Source organism: Nematolebias whitei, chromosome 5 (assembly GCF_014905685.2).
Source record: "Nematolebias whitei isolate Nwh7 chromosome 5, NemWhi1, whole genome shotgun sequence".
Classification (NCBI taxonomy): domain Eukaryota; kingdom Metazoa; phylum Chordata; class Actinopteri; order Cyprinodontiformes; family Rivulidae; genus Nematolebias; species Nematolebias whitei.
The window spans coordinates 54436756-54448753 of NC_056502.1; the positions used below are offsets into that span (position 1 = coordinate 54436756).

Genomic DNA, 11998 nt, shown 5'->3' on the forward strand with positions numbered 1-11998 from the left:
TTTTATCATTACATTATGGAAAATAATGACCTTTATCACAATATGCTCATTTTTTGAGAAGACCTGTAGAACATAACACAACATGAGATTACAATAAAGATATAATACCATAAGAAAATAGACAAAGTAATCTACACATGAGTACACTTGTGGTTAGTTTTCAGCCAAAGTTTCAAAGAGTTTTTAAAGCTGGAGTAGGTGCCACAGCTCCTGATGGAAACTGGCAGTGTGTTCCACGACTCTGATGGACACCACCATTTGGCCAAACTTAGTCCTGCGCCGCTGGACATCACAATCTCCTCTTGTCAGTGCTCTTGTGTTTACTGTACTTGTTTTTTTACTTATAAAATACATTAAAGGAGGAGGAGCAAGTCCATTTAAAACTTTAAAAATCAGGCAAGCATCCATAAAAATCTGATAGCTATCAAAATCCAAAATGTTGTACTTATTTATGATGTTACAATAATGATACTGTGGAAGCTTTTTGTCAAAAATTTTCAGTGTTTTCTTAAAAAGAGACTTTAGGGGCTTCATGATGACCTCTGAAGTGTGAGACCATGTTGTATAACAATAGGCTATATGGCTGAAGATCATGGCATGCATGTAAGACTTTGCTGATTCTGTTGTCAGAGAAGGTCTTATATGTTTGAAGTTTGCCAGATTAAGTTTAATTATATGTGAAATTCTCGTTACATGCTGCTTGAAATTTAGATTGGAATCAAAAATGACTCCAAGGTATTTAAATTGTTCAACCACATCTAATGTCTCGCCATTGACTAACACAGATGGTCTATATCTGGGCCTCACTGCTCTAGCTGCTGCCCCCGCAACCTAACTTTGGAATTTATCGAATTTATCAACCTTTTTCATTTAATTATACTGTTTTTTTATCATTTAGATTTTCATTTGTAAAATAGCAACTACACATTTGATTTATACAGCCGTAACCTTTTTTTTACTTTGTTTATTAAGTTTGATGTTTCAGAACAACATTCTGCACAGCCCTAAGTAGTATTTCTTGATCACTGCAAAACTGGAGTGCTGCTCAGGTGTGAGGGCTTTGCTTGGAGTTGGAATATTTTAATTCTTACATGTATTTATTTTCACAGGAACTGGAGACTCTGGATAATGGGAAGCCATTTGCTGAATCCTTTTCTGTGGATGTTCCAATGGTGATTAAATGTCTTAGGTAAAAGAACACTTTGTTTTTAGAGATGTTTGTTAAATTTCAAATATGTTTACTTTTGTCTTGTTGCTTGTGCACACACACACACACACACACACACACACACACACACAACATAACACACACACATACAGTAGTCCCTCGATTATCACGGGGGTTACGTTCTACACACCGCTGCAATAGGTGAAAAAACGCGAAGTAGGAACACTATATTTATTTTAGTATATACTATATATATATTTTAAAGCTTTATAAACCCTTCCCACACTCTTGCATTGTTCTAAACTCTTAAACCTGCGTAATTAAACCAATGCAGACATGTTCCTGTTTTTAGTATTTTACACCGCCTTACAGTCTACCTGTGTTTTTGCTACTTTTCCTTTTAATTATCCTTTTAATTACCATTTTAATTTGTTAATAAATAAATAAATTTGTAGGCATCCTTTGATTGCCTATTGTTGTCGTTGTTGTCCACTGTTATTATCACTCTTTGTTTAAAAATCAGGTCTCTCTTGTAAATGAGTCCCCGAGGCTCAATGGGACTAAACTGTATAAATAAAGGTTGAATGAATGAAAAATTTTCACAACATACGTATATGTACTGTACAGTACTGCAAATTTTTACTCACCAGCTGTGCAGAACAGCAGCTCTGTTCCAGTTCAGCAGACCTACCCTGCAGCGACAAAGCCCACTACCCCATCCAGTTTTATGTGCACATAGATAATTGAGCTTCAGGAAGCTTCAGAATTATCTGCGACTTTCCTGCCAGTTCTATGAACTTAATAGATAGATCGTTACTTCTGACTTTGCGTTGCAAAATATTCCCTCCATTTCGGCAGAAAGCAGCAGCCAAAAGCACTGTTGGCTTCTGTAACCCCAGTCAAAAGAACTACACTACCCAGTATAGTTCTTTTGACTGGGGTTACATTGTAGGCTTATTGAAACAAAAATACAAAATGTCTGAAGCATTTTTTTCATTAACTTTTTATCCCATACGTCCCAGTGATGTGAGTAATATTAAAGTTGATGATCATTGAAAAACCATGAAAGAGTGAGTCAGCGAAAGTCGAACCGCAAAATGGTGAGGGACTACTCTGTATCTAAAAAAGTTAAGTCTGCTCCTCTGGATGGGTTCAGAAAAAAAAATTGTAAAAATGTTTCGTCTTTCATCCGAAATACTTCCTCAGTAGCTATGTTCACATTTAATGTTTACTATGTGTGCTATGGAGTCTCCAGTTTCTCCTATTGTTGCCAACCTGTACATGGAGGAGGTAGAAAAGAGAGCCTTGACGTCCTTTTCAGGGACACCACCAAGTCATTGGTTCAGGTATGTTGACGACACTTGGGTTAAAATTAAATCTCAGGAAGTCCAACATTTTACTGACCACATTAACTCTGTGGATAAATACATCAAGTTCACACGAGAAGATGTAAAAAATGGCAGGTTGGCTTTCTTGGACTGTGAGGTCTCAGTCTCTGATAGAGGACATTTTCAAACCGAGGTGTACCGCAAACCCACCCACACAGACCAGTATTTGCAGTTTGACTCCCATCACCCTTTGGAGCACAAGTTAGGAGTCATCAGGATTCTGTACCACAGAGCAGACAGTGTCTCCACTAACTCAGGAGCCAGGCAGAAGGAGAAATCCTACACAAGACAGGCTCTAGAGCAATGTGGATATCCTAACTGGGCCTTCCTGAAAGCAGAGAAGAAACCCAAACAGGACTCCAGTCAGCCATCAGGTGAAAAGGAGGAACCCAGACCCAGACCAGTGGTCATTCCGTTTGTTGAGGGAGTATCAGAGAAACTGAGACGTTTATTTTCTAAACATAACGTCCCAGTGGCTTTTAAACCCCAAAATACATTACGGCAAAGACTGGTTCATCCCAAAGATCCAGTCCCCCGGCACAAACAGAGCAATGTTGTGTATGCTGTTCAGTGTCAGGAGGGTGATCAGTCTTACATCGGGGAAACAAAACAGCCACTGGCATCTCATTTGGTGTTTTTCAGTTATTTTTTCTTGTTTAGTGAGAGAAGTTTAATCTCTGTTGGGCTTTAACGGAAATGTTAAAGTCAGGTTGAAGGTCTGAGGTGGAGATGTGAAGCAAAGCTGACATCATCAGTGAGAGAGGATCTATATCTGGATTTGGTTAACTTCATTTGTTTACATATGTATTTTGTAATTCCCCTTACGGGGGCCGGTCAGAGTCAACCAAAGGGCCGCATGTGGCCCTGCGGCCGTACAATGCCCAGGTCTGCTCTAGAGCAATGTGGATATCCTAACTGGGCCTTCCTGAAAGCAGAGAATAAACCCAAACAGGACTCCAGTCAGCCATCAGGTGAAAAGGAGGAACCCAGACCCAGACCAGTGGTCATTCTGTATGTTGTGGGAGTTTCAGAGAAACTGAGACGTTTATTTTCTAAACATAATGTCCCAGTGGCTTTTAAACCCCAAAATACACTGCCTGGCCAAAAAAATAAACGTCGCCACCAAAAAAAGGTCACAAACTAATATTTCGTTAGACTGCCTTTAGCTTTGATTACGGCATGCATTCGCTGTGGCATTGTTTCGATAAGCTTCTGCAATATCACAAGATCTATTTCCATCCAGTGTTGCATTAATTTTTCACCAAGATCTTGCATTGATGACTAGGCACTAAGCATGATGGGTGCATCACTTCACCTACCTCTGTTCTTACCCTGATGCACCCATCACTCTGGAACAGGTTAAATCTGGACTCATCAGACCACATGACCTTCTTCCATTGCTCCACAGTCCAATCTTTATGCTCCCTAGCAAATTGAAGCCTTTTATTCCAGTTAGCCTCACAGATTAGTGGTTTTCTTAAGGCTACACAGCTCTTCAGTCCCAATCCCTTGAGTTCCCTTGGCATTGTGCATGTAGAAATGCTCTTACTTTCACTAATAAACATAGCCCTGAGTGATACTGTTGTTTTTCTTCGATTTGTTTCCACCAAACGTTTTAATTGATGCCGATCACAATCATTCAGGATTTTTTCCGGCCACATTTCTTCCTCGAAGACGTTTGGTCCCCACTATCCTTCCAGTTTTTAATAATGCGTTGGACAGTTCTTAACCCAATTTTAGTAGTTTCTGCAATCTCCTTAGATGTTTTCTCTGCTTGATGCATGTCAGTGATTTGACCCTTCTCAAACAGACGTACATCTTTTCCACGCCCAAGCTATGAGTCTTTCGACAAGCTATGAGTCTTTCGACAAGGTTTAAGAAATGAGAAGCAACTCATTGCACCAGTTGGGGTTAAATAACTTGTTGCCAGCTGAAAGATAATCACCCATCTAGTAATTATCCAATAGGAGGCTCGTACCTATTTGCTTAGTTAAATCCAGGTGGCAACAATTTTTTTGGCCAGGCAGTGTACATTATGGCAAAGACTGGTTCATCCCAAAGATCCAGTCCCCCGGCACAAACAGAGTAATATTGTGTATGCTGTTCAGTGTCAGGAGGGTGATCAGTCTTACATCGGGGAAACTAAACAGCCACTGGCCAAAAGGATGGCCCAGCACAGAAGAACAACATCATCAGGCCAGGACTCTGAGCTCTACACTCATCTCCAGGCCAGCGGTCACTCTTTCAGGGATGAAGATGTTCACATCCTTGATAGAGAGGAACGATGGTTTGAGAGAGGAGTAAAGGAGGCCATCTTTGTGAAAGGAAACCGTCCATCATTAAACAGGAGCGGACGCCTCCGTGTTCAACTGTCCACCTCTTATAATGCTGTTGTACCATACCATACCAATTTATTTATAGAGCACTTAAAACAGCAACAAGGCCAACCAAAGTGCTGTACAATAGAAACAAACAAGCACAGCAGACAGGAAAACATAAAAATAAAGATACAAATAGCAGTGGATAATAACTAAATGGCCAACACTGTAGACTACAGACAGGATCTAAACAAATCACACCGTGTCAAAGGCAAGGGAATAAAAGTGGGTTTTCAGGCCAAATTTAAAGACTGTGCTGTGGGATCCTGCCTGATAACCAGTGGCAACTCATTCCACAGTCTTGGACCTGCAACAGAGAAAGCCCCGTCACCTCTGAGCTTGCGATGGGTTTCTGGAACTGAACGGCGCCTCTGGTCTGCTGACCTCAGAGTGTGCGGTGGGAAAGATGGCTGTAGAAGATCATTGAGATAGGATGGGGCAGAACTGGTTAGTGATTTAAAAACATACATGAGTATTTTGAACTGAATCTGAAGGTGAATGGATAGCCAGTGCAGGGAGGCCAAAACTGGAGTAATGAGCTCTCTATGGCCAGTACCAGTTAAAAATCGGGCTGCAGCATTTTGGACCAGTTGTAGACTTGCAATGGAGGATTGATTGATTCCAAACAGAAGCGCATTGCAGTAATCGAGCCTGAATGTTATGAACGCATGGATCACTGTCTCAAGATTCTTTTTGGACAAATGGGCTTCAGCTTGGACAGCCATCTCAGCTGAAAAAAACAGGATTTAACAATCATGTTTACATGACTAAGTTTTAAGGAAGGGTCCATTATCACTTCCAAATTGGTGACTCTTTGTTTCTCTAACGGAGCTAGAGAGGAAAGGTCAATGTAGTGGTTCATGGACGTGCCATTGGGATGGAACAAGATGACTTCAGACTTCTTCTCGTTGAAACTTAAGAAGTTTAAAGCCATCCAGTCCCAGATGTCAGCCAGGCAGTCAAGAAGAGGTTGAATAGAGTGTGTGCCTCTGCGCATTACCTGCTCCAGAGAAGACGATGAGATGGTCTCAAAGTGGTCAAATACAGCTGCACATTGAGATGGGATGGAAGGATCATGAGCTGTTGGGGAAATGAGTACCCAGGTCTTAGCAACTTTTTCTAAGAAGAAATGGTGGAAGTTCTCACAGAGTTCAGTTGAGGCTTCCAGAGGTGAAGGTTCACTGAGGTATAGAACTACATTCAGGGTGGAAAAAAGAACTCGGGGGTTGTGGGAGTTGGAGACATTTATATCAGAGAAGAATTTAGATTTAGCAGCTTTAACTGCTTTTTGATAACGACGCCAACTCACCCTTAGCATTTGAAAAGAAACCTGCAGCCGGTCTTTCTTCCACCTGTGTTCTGCTCTCCTACACTTCTATCTAAAGGCTTGAGTGACGTCATTAAGCCAAGGTTCTTATCTCAGTTTCATTTTTCTGGTTTTAACGGGAACAACACGGTCCAGAACATTTAAACAAAGTTGAACTGAGAGGTTAGCTCCTCGGTGATAAGAGACACTGAGAGCTATTTGATCCTCTCAGAGTTAAAAGCTTCAATGAAATGAGCAGCAGTGAAAAGGTTAATGGCACGTGTGGTACGTGCAGAAATGTACAGCTTAGCAGTAGGACGGGGGTGGGGGTGAAGACAAACAATTCAGGCATGTGATCAGAAAAAAACATTGTCACCAATTTCCAAACAGAAACATTGCATGTTAAAACAACGTCCAGTGTGTGACCATGTTCTTGGGTGGGACCGTTTATCTGCTGAGTTAAATTAAGAGTTCAGTGGACGGCTGTGGCTGAGTGGTTAGAGTAATCGTCCTCCAATGCAAGAGTTGGGGGTTCAAATCCACCAGCAGTCACATGCCGAAGTGTCCCTGGGCAAGACACTGAACCCCTCACCTCTGATGTGTGTCCCATCGGTGTATGAATGTGATAAAGCACTGATTAGTTTCATTAGAACGATTTGTTCAATTAGCTTTGTAGAGATCTAGTAGAGTGCTGTATGAATGGGTAAATGAGGACACAGATTGTAGTGGTGTAAAGCACTTTAAGTATCTTGAAATAAGATAGAAAGGCGCTATATAAGTACAGTCCATTTACCATTTAAATTTATAAAGTCCTTCACTAAAGGCTTCTCCTGACAATACACGTGCATATTAAAATCCCCAATAATCAAAACATGATTGTATCTCGGTGTAGATATCAGCCAAAAAGTCAGAGAATTCACTTTTGAAGTACTTGGATCGAGGGGGACGGTAGACAAGTGCGCACAGAACCGGAGGAGAATGTCCGAGTTCAAAGGTGCTCAGTTCGAAGCTGGAGCGAGAAGCCGGGATGGCCAACTGTTTACAGGCAAAGTTTGGTTTAAAGACTGTTAATAATCCACCACCACGCCGGACTGATGGCTGCGGGGCATTAAAACACAGACAGTCCAGAGGTAATAAATCCACCATGACGCTGGACTCACTATCATACATCCAAGACTCGTTGACGTAAAGAAAATACAACTGTTCTTTTTTTAAAAAAGTCATTGAGGATAAAAGTCTTGTTGGAAACAGATCTTGCATTGAACAAACACATTTTGATAGGGTCCAACGCAGACACAGCCGCGGTCGGGGGACTGCGCGCCAGCGGGCGCAGATTTTGAAGAACTGCACCTCCTGGTCGGCTTGTGCGGCGCGCAGGTAAACAACTCCTGCTGTTTACATTGTCTGAGCGCACGGGCAGCTGGCCAGCAGCAGGGTCCCTGAAGCACCACAGGTTAGAGAGGCGATGATCAGAGCCAGAACGAGCCCCATAACTCTTGACAGAATAATCCACCCGGTGGCTTAGTTTCACCAAAACCCCCGTACGCTTCCCATGACGTCTGCGACGTTTCCTTCAGGGAGGAAGGCCAGGGTAACGTAGCAGGAATGCAGGAATCTCAGACAGAACAGGTGGAGGAGAGTGCTGACAGCTGTACAAAAACTCCGCAGGAATTTCAGCAAATGTACGGAGCTCCAAAAGTGCCCGTCGATCATACTGTAAATATGATTTGGTACACTGCACAAAGCATTGTAAAAATAACAAAAATGGAAGAAAAACAGAGCGAGGGACGGCAAGCCCTACACACTAATTCCATCTTGGAAAAAAAATTGTGAAAAATTATTGCTAGTATCATTCGGCCCCCTGTGAATAGCAAGCAGCCATCAGGGTGCTAACGATCCATTGTTAGGCTGATGGTCCTCCTTGTTCATGTGAACAGCTAGTTTTGGCTGTCAGCAGCAAACTGGTTGATCCACTATGAGAAGTTGCTATTTATAATTCAATTTCAATTCAGTTTATTTATATAGCGCCAAATCACAACAAAGTTGTCTCAGGGCATTTTACAGAGACATTCATATAAAAGCCAATTAGTAAAGTTCTCTATCTAAGGAATCCAGCAGACAAGATGAATCTTGGCTTCGATGCAGTCTCCCATCCTGAGCAAGCACAGTGGAGACAGTGGAAAGAAAAACTCCCTTTAACAGGAAGAAACCTCCAGCAGAACCAGACTCAAGACAAGAGACCATCTACTTTGACTGGCTGGTTGAGAGGACAGGAAGGAGAGACAGACGAAGACAGAATGGTAGGTCCAGATATAGGTCCAGGTCCAGATATAGGTCCAGGTGTATCTGAAAGACAAAAAAACACGTTAAGGATAGAGAAAATAATTACAAATACAAAACAGGTTGAGCAGAGTAAGTAAAGACACAAGTAGAGTGAAAATTATGGTCAGTTTGTCCTCCAGCAGTCTAAGCCTATAGCAGCATAACTAAGGGACATCTCCGGAAACCCAAGCTGACCCTAACTATAGGATTTATCAAAAAGAGTTTTAAGCCTAGTTTTAAAACTGGATAATGTGTCAGCCTCACGGACAGAGATTGGAAGTTGGTTCCACAAGAGAGGAGCCTGATAACTGAAAAATCTGCCTCCCATTCTGTTTTTGTAAATTCTAGGAACCACAAGTAAACCTGCAGCCTGAGAGCGAAGTGCTCTGTTAGGAAAATATGGAACAATAAGATCTGTAATAAAAGATGGAGCCAGGTTGATTTATAAGACTGAGCTGAACACAGCTTCTCAAACTGAGGAACTCTTTCGGATGAAAAACAAAAAGTTTCTACAATTTTTTGTTTTTTGAACCCGTCCAGAGGACCAGACTTAATTTTTTTTTATTTTTATACCTGGATTATTGAGATGCATCAGGACTACTCTATATATTTATTTATTCAAAGTTACAAGGAAAATCCCATTGAAATCACATATTTATTTTTCAAGGGAGGCCTGAGCCTGAATGCAGCCTAACTTGCATGTTTTTGTCTGTGAGAGGAAACCAGAGTACCCGGAGAAAACCCACACAAACACGAAAAGAACATCAAACTCCACACAGAAAGACCCCAGGTCCAAATGGGGATTGAACCTAGGACCTTATTGCTGTGAGGCAACAGTGCTAACCACTGATCCATCAAGCTGCCAACTACTTTGACGTACTCACTCTATCGTGGCTTGTGGATATACAGTACTGTACATAATATTGTACAAAAAATATAAATAAAAAAATTAAAATGTGCCACCATTTTGTAGTTTTCATTAAGTCTTCACTGTTTTGCCAGTTTATTGAACTATGCTACCCAGAAGCCATCAGTTCACTTTCCACAAGTCAACACTGCTTCCTACTGCTGCTTTCTGCAAATTGAGGGAAAGTTTTGCAACACAAAATCAGAAGTACTTTTAAGAATAAGCTCACAGAACTGGCAGGAAAGTAGCAAATAATTCTGAAGCTGAACTCATCCTTCAAGTTGTGTCTTCACTCCTAAGTAGCTGGGCTACAGTTGATCTGGACTCAGTATGACCCGGATCCTGGGAGCTGCAGGCGACAGACTACTGTGGGGTTCAGCCTGGTTCTGGCCACTCGGTGCTGGTCCGGACCGGACCAGAGATAGTGGACTGAACATCCCCGGGAAATTATTTAAAGAGTGTGCCGTTCAGCTCTGCTAGGTGCTGGCCGACATCTTGAACACCTCACTTACCTTGGCAGCAGTTCCCATCTGCCTGAAGACTGCCACCATCTTCCCAGTCCCAAAGAGCTCTACATTGACTGGTCTGAATGACTATCGGCCAGTAGCCCTCACCATGATAGTCGCTAAATGCTTTGAAAAACTGGTCAAGACCCACATCAAAACAACCATCAACCTCAACGAGGACCCTCATCAGTATGCATACCGCGAGAACCGATCAACAGAGGATGCCATCTCCTATGTGGTCCACACTGCTCTCACCCACCTGGAGCAGAAGGACTCCTACATCCGTATGCTCTTTGTGGACTTCACGTCTGCTTCAACACCATGATGCCCCAGTCTCTGAAGGACAAACTATTCACACTAGGACTAAGCCCCTCCATTTGCAACTGGGTACTAGACTTATTAACAAACAGACCACAGTCAGTGAGGATCCACAACTTCTCCTCCTCCACCTTAACCCTCAGCACTGGCTCCCCTCAGGGATGTGTTGAGCCCCCTCCTGTTTACTCTGCTCACATATGATTGTGCAGCTACCCATCCAGGCTGTCACATTGTAAAGTTTGCAGATGATACAGCGGTGGTGGGATGCATCACAAACAATGATGAGTCCAGCTACAGGCAGGAGGTGGAACACCTGGAGAGCTGATGCAAAGAAAATAACCTTCAGATCAATGTGAAGAAGACAAAGGAGAAGTTTGTGGACTTCAGAAGGAACAAGTACACCTAACACCCCCTGAACATAAGAGGATCTGCGGTGGAAGTGGTCTCCAGCTACAAGTACTTGGATGTACACATGAATGACAACCTCATCTGGAACAACACCACCACCAGCCTGATCAAGAAAGCTCATCAGAGACTCTACTTCCTCAGACGGCTGAGGCGAGCTGGTCTGGAAGCTCAGTCCTCACCTCCTTCTCCAGGTGTGCAGTGGAGAGCATCCTGTGCTCGAGCATCAACGTGTGGCATGGAGGCTGCACAGCTGCAGAAAGAAAAGCTTTGCAGAGAGTGGTGAAGGCTGCACAGAAGATGTTGGAGTCAGTCTCCCCACCACAGAAGGTGTTTCACAAAAAGCAAAAGTGTTGAGACGTGCCGGCAAAGCAACTGGGAAATACAAGAACTGGTTTAACTTGGAGCTGCTTGAGCCTGTAGAAGTGGCTGGCAACAGTGAATCAGCTGATCTGTCACAGTTGGAGGATCTTCATGTCCAGGCAAATGTTCATGATACGGATACACACGAGGATGTTTTTGTGATTAAGGACATGTCATTTGATGAAGCAAAGGAAAATGAAATAAAAAGCTGGAAACAATCAAGTGCTTGAAGAAATTGAGGACAAAGGACAAAAGTGTGTCTCCACTCGTTGGGTGTGCACTCTGAAAGAGAGTGAACATGGATTAGCACCAAAAGCAAGTCTTGTTGCACGAGGATTTGAGGAGCTACAAGTTTCTGATCTACAAAAGGACTCGCCAACCTGTGCTTCAGAGTCACTGAGACTCCTGGTGGCAGTTATATGTCAAAAACAATGGAACCTTCACTCAATGGACATTAAATCTGCCTTCTTACAAGGAATGGAACTGTCCAGAGACATTTTTATCAAACCTCCCCTAGAGGCCAATAGCACAGGCATGCTTTGGAAACTGAGAGAATGTGTGTATGATTTAGCTGATGCCTCACTGTATTGGTATAACAGGGTAAAAAACATCATGATTGAAGCAGGCGGCATCATGTCTATGGTCGACCCTGCAGTTTTCTACTGGCTGGATGAGGGCAAGAATGTAACTGGTGTACTTGCTTGTCATGTTGATGATTTTATATGGGGTGGATCACATATGTTTTCAGTCAGTCATACCTCACCTCAGGTCAAAGTTTAATGTCGGTCGTGAAGCGCATAATAGTTTTTCCTATGTGGGTGTGGATCTTGTTGCTAAGGGTAAGAAGGTACACATGCACCAAGACACATACAGGTCCTTCTCAAAAAATTAGCATATTGTGATAAAGGTCATTATTTTCCATAATGTAATGATAAAA

General features: G+C 42.5%; 1 protein-coding gene across 1 annotated transcript in view; it reads left to right on the forward strand.

Annotated features, from left to right (window-relative positions):
- The window catches only part of LOC119409582 (aldehyde dehydrogenase, mitochondrial), a gene marked incomplete at its 3' end in the record, with an annotated part of 140969 nt that overhangs the window by 16070 nt on the left and 112901 nt on the right, over positions 1-11998 (forward strand). Inside the window, 1 exon segment of the mRNA XM_037676484.1 lies at positions 1110-1189. Within this exon segment, the coding sequence (XP_037532412.1) occupies positions 1110-1189 (80 nt within the window).